Raw genomic sequence first — 15,356 nt, forward strand, 5'->3', positions numbered from 1 at the left:
ACAGGTGAATGTAGGGAAGAGTAAAGTGATGGTCTTTGAGAGAGGTGAAGTCGGTGAATGTACAGTGAGGTTGAGTGGTGAAGAAATGGAAAACGTCAGTACGTTTAAGTACTTGGGGAGTGAAATGAATAAGGAGGGAAGTTTGGAGGGTGAAGTGCTTGAAAGGGTGCAACAAGGAAGAAAGGTTGCTGGTTCCTTGAAAGCAGTGATAAGAAACAGTGAAGTGGGCATGGAAGTGAAAAAGTTGTTGCATGACAGTATTGTGATACCAACTCTGAAGTATGGAAGTGAAGCTTGGATGTTGTTGGAAGGACACAGTCAAGAGTGACAGCAGTGGAAATGAGTTATTTGAGAGAAACCTGTGGAGTCACATGGAGAGACAGACTGACAAATGAGGATATAAACGAGCATTGTGGTGTGCATGTGATAGGAAGCGTTAGGAGGAACACACCGAGGTGGTTTGGCCATGTGGAGAGGATGGAGGGTGAAAGACTGTTGAGGAGAGTGTCTGTGAATGAGGTGGAGGGGGGAAGAGCGAGGGGGAGGCTGAGGGGGAGATGGAGGGATGGAGTGGAGAGGTATATGAGAGAGGGGTGTGTGAGTTGGGAGCAAGTCAGTTAACTGACGGGAACAGGGCGACGTGGAGGCGATTTGTTTGTGGACACCCCGTGCTGGATTAAGGCGTCTGGCAATAGATAGATAGATCACCATCATTATCAACACCATTATCATCCGGACCTCCATTCCCACCCTAGGGCAGGGTGAGAAGTAGCAACGTCCAGACAGCCCAAATCTGCCCAGTCCAATGGGCCACACTTACATTCACTCACCATTCAAGCCCCCAGAATCCTGACTCTATCTGATATGCCAAAAACATTCACCATGTACTGTAGCTTCACATAAACATATCTGATAGATACAAGGGGTATATCTAAGCAATTATGATGGTGGGAGGAGACACTGTAGGCCTAAAAAATGGACAGATATGACAATGAGTGTGTGTGTGAGGTATGGAAGCTAATCAAGCTCGGGGAAATGAAAAGTGATCAAGCTGGCTGGATGAATTGTTTCGAGGAGTGTATTACCATAATTTGGCCTCCCTTTTTACCCTGACAATTGTTGGAATGATGCTTTCAGACAGATGAATGTGAAACTATGTGCAGAATGTTTTTTGACCTGTCAGTTGGAGCCAGGACTCTGGGGACCTGGATGGTCAATGAATTGGAGTGTGACTCATTCAACTGGACAAACTTTGGGAAGCATCCCATTCTATCAAAAAATTTTCTTGGTGGAAAAGGTCTGGATGATGATGATGATGATATACTTTAGAGTTGCAATTTACTGTTACCTCACTAATACTCTCCTATCATTCTTTCCAATACCATCTGCTGGACAATGATCACTTCTGTATCATCCAAGGACTTGCACAAATAATAAATATTCATTTTTTCCCCACTGATAACTGATATTTATGTTAAGAGGATAGCAACAAACTGGCCAACTGGTGCCCACGGTCCTTAAAAAGGGATGGAATTAGGCACTTTCAAATGTAATAAAGAGAAGAACTCACAAATTTGGACCCATGAGCTTTGTGACTATAAGCCCGTAGGCAACGGGTGGTACACTGAGAACCCTTGCAACAAAGTCCCCCACACAGGAACAGTGGGCACTACTGGATTAAGCACAGACAAGCCTATGAGTATCTTTAACCCACCTGTGCCCATGGTCCTAAAAAAGAAGCGTGGAATAAATTTCAAGCATAATAAAGGGAGGAACCCCCCACAACAGACCTAGGAGCTTTGTGACTATAAACCGATAGGTAGAGGGCAATACACTAAGTACCCTTCCAGCAATATCTCGCCCACACAGAAATCCTGGGTATTATCGGATAATTGTATTATTCTTGGTAAAATTATTCAACCCTTTGTAATGTGACAGCATCCGGATTGAATCTGCCGGAAACGTTTATGTGAAGCTACAGTACATGGTGAATGTTTTTGGCATATCAGATACAGCCAGGATTCTGGGAACTTGAATGGTGAGTGAATGGAAGCATGGCCCAATGGATTGGGCAAATCTGGGCTGTCTGGACATTGCTACTCCTCATCCTGCCCTCGGGTGGGAAAGGAGATCCAGATAATGATGATGATGAAAATTATTCAACTACAGGTCAGTTAAACCACTTAAAAAGCAACAAACATATGATTTCTAACAGACAATATGACTTAATACATAACTTTGGCTAAAAAATAATACCAGTACTACAGTTTGATTAAGAGCACCAACTAATCCTGATTAAAATAAAGAGGAACAAGAAAAGTCAATCTTACTTTCCAGGACATGTCATCATCATCAGAATACTCATCATCCTCTTCTCCCTCATCATCTTCATCCATATCCATCTGTCCCTCATCATCCTCATAGTCATCATAGTTGTAATTGGGGTCGTGAGTGATGTACTTCAGGCACATTTCCACAATCTGCAAAGAATGGATGAATCAGCAGATAACTCTTGACCTGACACTTTCCTCTAACAGTATTTATCTCAGTTTAATTCCTTTGTGGGGTTGGGGATATATTCTGTTAAGTATAAGTAACTGTTCCAAAAGAAAATTACCATGTATATATGTATCATTATCTCACAATATAACATACCACACTTCAAAATGCTGGTCATGTTTTCTGTCAGTGGAAAAAAAATATACTGTACCACACTTTCCTGCATTGCAAACATTTCACTAGCAAAGAGAAAAATTACATCTCTGCCAACCAGGGGGCTGAGGCAGGGGAGGAGGTGGGAGAGGAATAGCTTCTTGGCAAGCTATCTATCTACCTAAATATATATAAATATATATATATATATATATATATATATATATATATAAATCATCTATCCATCTATCAATCATAACGATGCCCTACTTCCTATCATACTTGGTAGTCATTTACTTTACCAACAACTGAGATTTGAGGGAGAAAAAAAAAAAAAGGAAGGGGGGGTGCATCCAACCACATTTGTACAATTACCTCCTTTAAGAGAGAGAGAGAGAGAGAGAGAGAGAGAGAGAAAAAAAAAGGGAGGGGGTGCATCCAACCACATTTGTAATTGCCTCTTTTACCAGTGAATGCAATAGAAGAGAGACAGAGAGAGAGGGAGAGAGAGAGAGAAAGAAAGAGAGAAAGAAAGAGAGAGAGAGAGAGAGAGAGAGAGAGAGACACGGGAGGGGGCTATGAGCCAAGAATTATATACATGAATCTCCAATGCCTACAGTAAGACATGCAAAGGGAAAGTAAATATATAATAAACCCTCCTGGATATGGGTTTTCTTTTCAAAATATTATAGTTTTTATGCATTCATAATAAATTTCATGTTTACCTGCTGCACATTAAATATAAAACAAAGTTTACTATATACAGCAAGATGGGGCACTTGTTCTTACTGCTCTTAAGAACTGCATCTAATGCATGGCTAAGTGAGTGTCTACAACACAGCAATTATTTAATCCTTATCCTTATAAACTCAACTCCACAGGAAATTACATGAACATACTAGTGTACGAACTAAGTACACAAGTAGGAATTAATTTTTATTTATGTGAAAATCAAATCACGAATGATTTCCTGATGTGCTACAAGGTTCAGAACATTATGACATTCAACTCACAGTGGGCAGGTGGTGTGTTATCTCTTTGGGACAGCGGAGAGTGAATGCCTCACATGCTGATATACAGTATTCCCTTAGCTCATCATCATCCACTGCTACGTACTGCACCACCAAGGGCATCACCCTTTCTAGATACTCTCCAAACCTGTGTCCAGCCTGTCGGCTGAAAGAAGAATACACAGTGAATTATCAGTACTTTTCACAGTTACAATGAAATCCATCCATCATCTAACCCTATGCTGCCCCATGAGGAGCGTAGAGCACGGGGCTAGGCAAGTTGGTCCTGACATACCGGTACTATAGTAAATTTGTAGATCATCTGCCTGGGAACAGATAAATGAAAACTGTGAAAAAATATTTACCAACTCTTTCAATCCAATATCTTTCTGCAGTACTGTATATTCTGATGCTACCAGATGAGATTATCCTGGACTTTCACACCATTACCATCATTAACTGATTCAAAAGTTTTATGCCTTTATAATTTCCTCTTTCCAAGACATCACCCTTCCCCTTATACATATTTACAATCATGCTCTTCATTCAATCATTTGGAATAACAGACTCATATATAACTGGATTTATCAAATCAAGTTACCAAACTCACTGCTTTATATCCTGAGGCCTTCAAAATTTCAGCAGTCAACCCAGACACACCCACAGCCTTCCCCAGCTGCATCCCGTAGATTGCCCTGCCCACGGTATCAACATCCATCAAAGGCCATGAGCCAATCACAGGATCTGCTAACTCCAAACCTTCCCTGTTCCAGTCAAATTCCTCATTCAGCAATCAGTTATTATGCTTCCTTCAAGCATCCTTAATATCCTCTCTGTCCATCACTACCCTTCCTTCATCATTCTTCACACACCGATCGCCTATGATATCCGTTTTCTCTACACTTGTTTCGCCTAATTAAGTGCCACATTACTCCTTTTGGAACTACAAAGGTTATCCAGCAAAAGTATCTGAGACTAAGATTTTACCCTATATATCTCCTTTACGGCCCAACACTTGGCTCTTTTCAGCATTTATCAAGGCTATCCAGTAGAAGTCTCCGATACTCAGCTTTTGCCCTGTACAGCTCCAATCTGGCCTTATGCTTAGTAACCAAATATTCCTCTCTGTTATGTCCACAGTCATTTTAATTTACCATGTATGAGAACAGTCCAATGAAAGATGAGTGGTGCAAAGTAGAGTGGCACATGAATGAAAGGCAGTCTGTAATTTGTATGGTACACTAAGACAGATGTATGAAGAAAATGCAGCATGGAGAGTTCTGTCATGGCCAATCTTTGCTGGGGAGTTCCCAGAAGGAAACAAGGAATCAGAGAAACACTTAGATATACCATACCATACACAAAATAATAAATGGATTCTCAGGAATTCTTTAGGATACAGAGTGCAATGATTAAAACTGCAGAGGAAAACAGCAACAAACCACAAAATCATCACAAAATGCTTGTAGGGGTATCCAAGTTTAGTATAAATGACTACTGTACATAATTTTCCCCTTCAAACAGTCACTCATTACCCCTTAATAAGTCAATACCTGGAAGGCTTGTACAATCAAACAAAATTTATCATTAAACAAAACAGTCATTATGACCAATTAGTAAATAAACGAGACACTGAAAAATATCTTACCTGATGGCAGCAACACACTGTATATATGTTCTGGTTGTGGACATTGAGGTATTCTTGGCAAGTTCCTCAATCAAGAAGTCCATTAGTCTGGCAAAGATTTGCGGGGAACAAGACACCACCAAGTGGCTCAGCGCAACAATTGTGCGTTTCCTGACGGCCAATCGTGGAGAGGCTAGTTGCGGAAGGAGGGCATCAAGGATGTTTGGGTGGAATGACACAAGAAGCGAACCAAACCGAGCTAGGAGGTCACCAAGGATGTCTAGGGCTTCAAGCTGCACACTAACATCCTCTTGCTTTGTACACAGAAAAATTACAGCTTGTTATTGACACAGCATCAGCAGGATTTGTAGTTTTATACATTTTATCATCACCATCCTAACCTAGTATTCCACTATCTGAACAGGGTGCTTGAGATCATGAGCTATGGTTTTCCATGCTACTCATCAACCCATACAAACCTATCTGAACTCAAATGGCCATTAGTGACCATCAACTAATCTCCCTGAGCCATACTGGACTGATCTAATGGTTTAACTGATCTGACTGGACAAACCGACAATTAACTTACACACTCAGAACGTGTCTGAGCATGGCTGATATGAGTGAGAAATGCATACGCATATATAACAATACCAGTACATGATATGCCATTTCTATTGTTCCTCTTAAGACAGTTAACCCTGCTAATGATTATGCCAGCACAAGAGAGATACATAGTAAGCAAAAATGTTTGTTTATATTATTCTTTATCTTTCACGATTGTAATTATGTGCACCAAACCTTGACACCATAACTGTAAAAAGTTTAAAGCCTACACTATCGCACATAACAATTCTATGGCTGTGAACTAGAAAAGCCACTACTAGAATCTGACATTTTGAGAAAACAACACTTAAGTGCTTTTATTAAGTAACATTTATATGCTAGCACAGAAAAAAAAAAAAAAAAGGGGGGGGGGGAGTGTTAGTTCTGAGAAAACTCAAAATATACATTTCCTTATCTGGAATGTGCTCCCTGTGTACTATAAGCTGAGACTTATTAACAAAAACAACTGTTTCTGGATAAGTTCAAAACAGTAATTTTTTTACAAATTCAATTACTTGTTCAAGGGCAAGAGAACCCATCTTCCCACCTGAAGCCTCCTACAAAATAGTCAGTGTGAACTTGTCTTTTACAGCAAACAATTTCTTTTACTTGACTTTTGCCCTATTTGTTGACTCTGATGTCAATGCTCTCTATACCACTGATGGAACTGAAACCTGTCTAAAAAAAATTCTGACACTGGCCTTTGTATCACTCCGCCCTGGAAGCTATTCAATGAAAACATGATACAGAATGAGAAAACCTTGGTCCCAATTAACGCATGATCAAATAGCATGATTCCCAAATGGTGCAAGTTGTCTCTTAATATCCACAGCATCTGAAATTAACAATGCTGGTGAAGCCACCACAACAGAAGATGTGATTTCTGCAGCATCTATCAAGGACACATTAAAGGAGGTGAGTGGTAGGTGGTAGCGACCATCATCCACTCACTTGATGTAGTGCTGTAAATGGTTTCCTGTAAGTCAGGAAACTATTTACAACGCTGCGTGGTAACCATATAATCAAACCATACAAGCTCCCTAAGTGTCAGCAAGTGGGTTGGTGGAGGGTTAGTGTTAGGAAATGTTAGGAGAAACACACCGAGGTGGTTTGGCCATATAGAGAGGATGGAGAGTAAGACTGACGAGAAGACTGTATGTGAGTGAGGTGGAGGGGAGGGAGGGAGAGGCTGAGGATAAGATGGAGTGGAGAGGTATATGAGAGAGGAGGGTGTGAGCTGGGAGCAGGGCAGTGAAATGGCCGGGGACAGGGCAACATGGAGGCGTTTTGTTTGTGGCCACCCCATATGGGATTAAGGCATATGGCAATAGTTAGATAGATAGACAGATTCATAATATAAAATGGCCACCCCTCACAGGATTATGGCATCTGGCAATAGACAGATAGATGGAGACAAAAGGAGGTTACACTGACGGCAGCACCAGAAGCACCAGGAGAGCTCTTCATGATGCAGATCAGGCGAATCTTGGCTGCTGTAGATGTCTTAACTCTTTGGCTGTGGCCGCCATGATGACGACCTACTGAATGTACTCCGCGCGGAGAAACAGGAAAAAAAAATGGTGTGTTTTCAACTTGTGTTACTTGATCCTTAATCTTAGGAGCTAAAACTTTTCTCAGACAAACCCCAATCTTTCTACTATCGTTTGCAACACACCGCATATCCGTAGGTACTCCCACCCTTGAAAATGATTTGAGAAAGTACAAGGTGTATTTTGACTGTCTGACACAGGAATAGCCCTGCGAGACGGAAATTTCCACCAAACCACAAGATTTTTTTCCATACAAAATAGGGTTACTGCCACGTTACCTCATTACAATAATTACAATAGTAATAATAATAATAACAATAATAAAAAAAACACTTCTTGCCAGTCTTGTATGATTTTATTACAATATTCCACTGTGTTTACGCTAGCCTTCAGCAAAACAGCAGTGATGTTAGGAATATTATTACAAACTTTATAAAACTTCAGGAAAAACTTTTATAACCACTTACTTTAATAAAACTTATTGATATAACGTCATGCATAATTTCATAGCATAGCTGCAAAGTTTGCAACTGCGAAAATGTTTGTTAGCTAATGTCCTTAGCATATAACTGCTGCTTATCACAAAAATATCACTAAATCACTTGTATTTTATCATCATCATTCACAATAATTCCTTTGTGCTGAGGAATAATTATACCTGACTTCCAATTGCCTGATACTCTACCTTCCTTCCAAGCCAATCTGCACATAGTAGTAGAATGGATGTGGAAGATGTGAAGATTGGCCTGGGAGGAAGGTAGAGTCCCAGAGGATTGGAAGTCAGGTATAATTATTCCCCTGCACAAAGGAAAAGGGGAAAAGGATGTATGTGGTAATCATAGGGGCATTTGTCTTCTTAATGTAACAGTAAAAGTATATGGTAGGATACTCACTGACAGAGTTAGGAAAATAACAGATGAATCAGTTGGAGAAAAACAGGGAGGTTTTAGGAAGAGAAGAGGTTGTGTAGATCAAATATTCTTTCTTAGATCTTTAGTGGAAGAGTTTCTAGAGAAGGGAAAGAAGTTGTATGCGGCCTTCATGGATTTGGAGAAAGCATATGACAGGGTGGATAGATGAGGATTGTGGAAAGTATTAAGAATATATGGAGTAACTAGGAAGTTGCTGAATGCTGTGAAGAGTATGTATGAGGGTGCTAAGGATGCAGTGCGTGTGGATGGTGAACTGAGTGAATTTTTCTAGTTGAAGGTTGGATTGAAACAGGGATGTGTCATGTCTCCATGGTTGTTCAATCTGTATATGGATGGGGTTATAAAAGCGATACAAGGTAGCGCAGTGGACGTTGAGTGGCCCCAGCGAGAGAGGGCAGTGTCTGGCAACTCCCTGTACTGTTGTCTGTGTTGTTAAGTGAAGATGAAGGGGAGCTGTAATGCTTGGTGGATGAGTTTGGGAGTGTGTGTAAGAAACAGAATCTAAAGGTGAATGTAGGGAAGAGTAAAGTTATGGTCTTCGAGAGAAGTGACGTCAGGGAATGGACAGTGAGGTTGGATGATGAGGAAATGGAAAATGTGAGTGCATTTAAGTATCTGGGTAGTGTGATGAGTAGGGATGAAAGTTTAGAGGGTGAAGTGCATGCCAGGGTACAAGAAGGATGCAACGTTGCTAGTTCCTTGAAAGCAGTGATAAAAAACAGGGAAGTGAGCATAGAAGTGAAAAAGTTATTACATGACAGTATTCTGATACCAACTCTAATGTATGGAAGTGAAGCCTGGACCTTGTTGGAGGGACAGAAGTCAAGAGAGATAGCTGTGGAAATGAGTTATCTGAGAGGAGCATGTGGAGTCAAATGGAGAGACAGACTGACAAATGAGGAATTGAGGGAGCATTGAGATGTGGATGCGGATGTGATAGGAAGTGTTAGGAGAAACACACTGAGGTGGTTTGGCCATATAGAGAGGATGGAGAGTAAGATTGACGAGAAGACTGTATGTGAGTGAGGTGGAGGTGAGGGAGGGAGAGGCTTAGGATAAGATGGAGTGGAGAGGTATATGAGAGAGGAGGGTGTGAGCTGGGAGCGGGGCAGTGAAATGGCCGGGGACAGGGCAACATGGAGGCGTTTTGTTTGTGGCCACTCCATGTGGGATTAAGGCATATGGCAATAGATAGATAGATTCATAACATAAAATAACACTTTTAGCCCCTCTCATATGATTTCAGTGCTACTTGGGTGCATATTTCGCATTATTTATGAGAGAGAGAGAGAGAGAGAGAGAGAGGCAGCAAACTGATTTAGACCAGCTCATTGAGGGTATGTGTACATGTGTGTGAATGTCTATCTATCTATCTACCGCCAGACGCCTTAATCCCATACGGGGTGGCCACAAACAAATCGCTTCCACATCGCCCTGTCCCCCCGGCATTTCACTGCCCTGCTTCCAACTCATACCCCCCTCTCTCATATACCTCTCCACCCCATCCCTCCATCTCATCCTCAGCCTCCCCCTCCCTCTTCCCCCCTCCACCTCACTCACATACACTCTCTTCGTCAGTCTTTCACCCTCCATCCTCTCCACATGGCCAAACCACCTCTGTGTGTTCCTCATAACGCTCCCCATCACATCCACATCAACACCACAACGTTCCTTTATATCCTCATTCGTCAGCCTATCTCTCCATGTATACTATTATTAAGTATTAAGGTACTTATGAATGTTTAAAAGTTTAGCTCCTAAAGTTGGGGTCATCCACCCATCAAATGAATTTCCTCCCATAAGTGATGTGTATCAGTTAGTGTGGCGTCAAATAACGCGTGCCCACACATCCACCACATTGGCGCGTTAATTGGGACCAAGGTATAGAAAGGCAGATCAACACTTGTCTGTATGTCAATGACAATGTCATGAGACACTTTAATAATATCAGATAAGCAGATTAACACTAGCCTGTATGTCAATCATAATGTCATGAGACACTCTACTAATATCATCTACATCCTCTTCCAGTTTACACAGTCCAAATGAGGTGGGGCAATCGATCTATGTACACTGCATGTGCTGCACAAGGAGGTTACTACAACCTGACATATCATCTACATCCTCATCCAGTTTACACTGTCCAAATGGGGTAGGGCAAACTGATCTACTTACACTGCATGTGCTGCGCACAAGGTTACAACAACCTGGCAACAAAAGTAAACAGTGACCAACACACCACCACTTTCTCAGAAACAAAAATACTTTGACTCACCCGAACAATGGCTTCAGATAACCTGTCAGTGACTCGTTTGCAAATGTTTGCAACAAGGGCTGTTGATGATGCTGGGAGCTCATTGATGACTGTCTTAAGCGCCAAGGAGGACATGTCTCGAAGCTGCTCACGTTCACTCACCATGTGATCGCACAGAGACTCCACGATTGAGTAAACATGGAATTCCTTCACTTTGTTTACTAGTGGACCCAAGCTGCAAGGTGTTTTTAGCTTATAATGGTACTCAAAGTTTAGAGCTATACTATATTTAGTGTAACTAAACTATTACTTTTCATGCTTTGTGATATATTTTGAGATCCTAACCATTATCATAACTACATTGTACAAATGTCATGACTAGACATGAATCATAAATTTTGCATCAGTCTGTTTCAAATCAGTGCTCAGAATTACTATGTTTATCTATAAAGACTATTAATGCACAATAAGGGAGAGGGTGGAAAATGAAGAATTCACACTCAGTACAGTGTTCAGAATCTGATACCACTGATTTTTCATTCAATCTGCTATGCTACTGAAGTCCTGGGTAATTTCTATAGGGCATTAACTAACTTTCTAAACAATTTCATGCATTTGTATTTTGTTTTCTCACAGAACCCACCTATTAGGTACCACTACATTTATTTACATTCTATGTTGGCTTACATAATCCAAACTACCATTACGTGAAGATGCACATTTCAAACATGAGGTCAGTCCAAAAGAGAAATCACACTTTTTATACATAACAACGAGTTGGCATAGCGTGACCATGATGGGTGCACTGTGTAGCAGCGACTTTGAGCTTTAGTCTAATGCCAGCCACATCCTACCACGTCACTTAGTCATCGAGGTGAGCGTGCTTGAGTGAAAGTGTGTAGTGCACCTGGTGAACTGCTGCAAGCTGAATAATGACAGATCTTGAAGAGCAACAAGTTTGCATCAACTTCCATTTCAAATTGGGAAAAAACCTTTACGGAGGCTTTCAAATGTTGCAATAGGCTTATGGGGAGAACTGTTTGAGTAATATGCAATGTCACAAGTGGTTCTAGGAGTTCAAATTGGGAAGAACATCCACCAAAGACAATCCCAAATCTGGACGGCCTTCCATGTCAACAGACAACAATCACATTGAGAAAGTATGTGCGGTAATTCAAGAAAATTGTCGTCTGACTGCCCATGAAGTTTCTGAAGTAGGCATCTGTAAAAGTTCACACCACACAATTTTAACTGAAAAACTGAACACACACTGTGTTGATGCAAAATTTGTGCGATGTCTACTGACTGGTGAGCAAAATGAGAACCATGTCACAGTCAGTCAAGAGCTGTTTGATAGTTTAAATGCTGATGAAAAATTTTCTGAAAAATTCATAACAGGTGATGAAATGTGAGTGTACGGCTATAACATCGAAAGAAAAAGGCAGCTGTCATAGCGGGTTGGAACACTGTCATTGCAGCCAAAAAGAAGCATGTCAGTGTCGCTAAAATGTGAAGGTGATGTTGATCGTCTTTTTTTATTGGATGGGCGTTGTTCATCATGAGTTTGTTCCAAATGATCAGACAGTCCATAAAATTTTACTTGGATGTCCTGAAGCATTTGAGGTAGGCAGTGTGACTGGTTAAAGATATGTATGCCCAGGTGGGAACTCGGGTCAGAAGCAGTGTTGGTGTGACAGAGAAGTTTCCAGTAAAAGTTGGGCTACATCAGGGATCCTCAGTGAGTCCCTATACCTTTGATTTTTTAATGGATGTTGTGCGGAGAGGCATTACAGAAGTGGCTCCAAGGGTTATGTTGTTTGCAGATGATAGTGTGCTGATAGATACCACCAAGGAGGGAGTAGAATGGAAGTTGGAGGAGTGGAGAAAGGAAATGGAGGACAGAGGATTTAAAATTACTAGGAGAAAGACAGAATATCTGTGCTTCAATGGAGAACAGGGAGATGTGAGTCTGCTAGGAGAAAAGTTGAAAAGAGTTGGGACATTCAAGTATTTGGGCTCGAATATAACAGCTGACTGCGGACTGCATGCACAAATTAACCATAGGATACAGGCAGGATGGAGAAACTGGAGGGATATGTCAGGAGTGTTATGTTAATATGATAGAAAAATCTGTGCAAGAGTGAAAGGAAAAGTATATAAAACAGTGGTATGGCCTACAATGATATACAGTTCAGAAACTTGGCCCATACAAAAGTCTAAGGAGAGAAACCTGGAGGTGGCAGAGATGTGGATGCCGAGCTGGATGAGCAAGGCCATGAGAATGGATAAGATCAGGAATGAGAGAATTATGGGAACCTGATTACGGCTGTAGAAATCTCAAAGAAGGAGGAGAGGCGCCTACAATGGTATGGACATGTAATAAGAAGGAATGAGGACTATGTGGGTAGAAGAATGATGAGCACGGAGGTGGGGGGTAGACGGAGAAGGGGTTGGCCGAGGAGACAGTGGATAGACTGTATACAGGGAGATATGAGGGAGAAGAATATAGCAAGGGATGCATTAGGACAGAGGAGAATGGAAACAATTAGTTAGAAACAGCAACCTCATATAAACATGGGCAAAGCTGCTGAAGAAGAAGTAAGGAAGATGCCTGAGGCAAATAAAAACAAAACCGGGATGCTGCACTACGACAATGCACCTGGTCACGTCATTCCTTATCTGTGACCTTTTGGTGATGCGAAAAACAACCCCATCATCCACTCTCTTGATGTAGTGCTGTCTACTTCTTCCTTAGCCTTTATCATTCTTTTTCTGTGCCTGCCCTCCTCTCTTCCTATTTCTCCCATCTTTCCTGTCACTTCTTATTGCTTTTCTTTACAGGTGGCTTTACACTGAGTGACAAGCCAAATGGTTTCAAGTAAGCCAAGAAACCATTTACAACGCTGGGTGGTAACCACATAACCAAACCATACATGCTCCCTACGTGTCAACAAGTGGGTTGGTGAAGGGTTAGTGCCCATCCCCGTAAAACAAATAACTCAAAGTCAAATGGCCACCCCTTACGTGATTATGGTGTCTGGCAATAGACAGATAGATAGAAAAACAACTATTGTTCCCCAGCCACCCTACTCTCTGGCTTTGGCCCTAGAGAACTTTTTTCTGTTCCCATAATTGAATCCACCCTGAAAGGTCACCAATTTCAGACAATACAAGAGAATAGAAACTGTACACCACCCATGAAAATGCATTCGAGAACTGTAAAAAAAAACATTGGAAATGTTGTACGAACAGTAGGGGGGAAGTATTTTAAAGTAGACAAGTCTGATTAAGTTGCAAGTAAAGCTGTAACTTTGTTTTCTGAAAAGTTCATTTTCTTTTTGGACTGACCTTGTACCCTGAACAAGAATACAGTCACTACTCGTTTTATGTTGATTCGGTATACAGTAATTCGCTACAACGATAATAGAAAAGTTCCACCCCAAAATCTAATTTACGATAAATTTCCCACAAGTGATATTGCCAGCGGAAAATTTCGTACAAAGCACCAGGCACACGCAAGGTGACCGTTGCTTGTCTCAGGCAAGATGGTGGCCCCAGCGTGCAGAGCACTGTTTTAGTTCAGTTGCAGTCCCACCACCCCATCAAAGCCCTGCCTTTTCCACTCGTTCACGTGTGCCCCCCAGCTATCGTCACCTCTCAGCCATGCATCATGCTACTGCAGGCCTATACATCATGTAGCACCAGGCCAACATTGTGCATGTGTGTTTGTTGTGTTGTTGCAATGATTTATTGTACGTGAGTAACGCTGCCTGTATTGGTGTGATAATGTTTGTTTTGGTCTTGGAGACAACTTGGACTGATGTTTCAGTATTGGGTAGGTGACTTTGGGAAGTTGAGTTGACGTAACCCCCTTTTTATAATGTGTTTCAATCTCCCGATTTATGAAAAAATCATTATACGTTCAGGTATGACCAGACATAACCCTATCGTAAAACGAGTAGTAACTGTACTGTATAAGGTAAGTAATTCTAACAGTAATAATAATAATAAAGAAATCTAGTACAGAAATCCCTGTCAAACACAATTGCTAGGTTCCTGAAACTTCTAAACTTAGGTTGATTTGAATCATCTGGGATATAGATGGGGGAAGAAAACCATGATTACCAAAAGCCATCCATCTATAAAAGTACAGTACCAGGGTTGGCACCAAAGTGGGTGACCTGGTTTTACCCACCCGGGTTTTTTCAGTAAAACCCACTTGGAAAAAAAAACACTATTTTACCCACTCTACTGGGTTTTTAAAAAATAATGTATTTAATAACAAATTCAGTTTTATTTGATCAAATGGTTATATTTTTGCACACAATATCAGAAGTAAATAAGAGCTACTTAATCATATTTTATTTCACTGGTTAAAAAACACATCGCCAAGTATTTATAATATAATATCTTGGAAGCATAATCTTAATAATAATAATAAAAAAAAAAGCTTATTACATTTCTCATTACCAGCATAGGTAAAACATGCTCTTTGCAAATATGAATGTTGTTCTTTGATTTTTTCAAAATTATTTATAATACTTCTGTTTTTCTAACATCTTTTATAACCAATATATATAATTTTTTTTTTAATGATAATTTTTTTGTGTCACAGTAAATTATGGTTCTTATGTTACCCAACCAGTATAACAAAAGAACTTTTTTTTTTTTTTTTTTTTTTTTTTTAAAATAAGAATGCAATTCTTTGCCTCAATGATAAAATAA

The 15,356-nt window shown here is 40.7% G+C and overlaps 1 protein-coding gene across 1 annotated transcript in view; it reads right to left on the reverse strand.

Moving 5' to 3' along the window:
• Positions 1 to 15,356, reverse strand: part of Cand1 (Cullin-associated and neddylation-dissociated 1) — a 125,469-nt gene that overhangs the window by 97,301 nt on the left and 12,812 nt on the right. Inside the window, exons 3-6 of the mRNA XM_080274709.1 lie at positions 10,653 to 10,866; positions 5,311 to 5,603; positions 3,666 to 3,828; positions 2,331 to 2,480 (exon numbers count right to left, since the gene is read on the reverse strand). Coding sequence (XP_080130835.1) covers positions 2,331 to 2,480; positions 3,666 to 3,828; positions 5,311 to 5,603; positions 10,653 to 10,866 — 820 coding nt within the window. The remainder of the gene's footprint in view (positions 1 to 2,330; positions 2,481 to 3,665; positions 3,829 to 5,310; positions 5,604 to 10,652; positions 10,867 to 15,356) is intronic.

The sequence above is a fragment of the Coenobita brevimanus genome, chromosome 59, assembly GCF_032717465.1.
Source record: "Coenobita brevimanus isolate Jiangsu-jjx chromosome 59, ASM3271746v2, whole genome shotgun sequence".
In the NCBI taxonomy this organism is placed as follows: domain Eukaryota; kingdom Metazoa; phylum Arthropoda; class Malacostraca; order Decapoda; family Coenobitidae; genus Coenobita; species Coenobita brevimanus.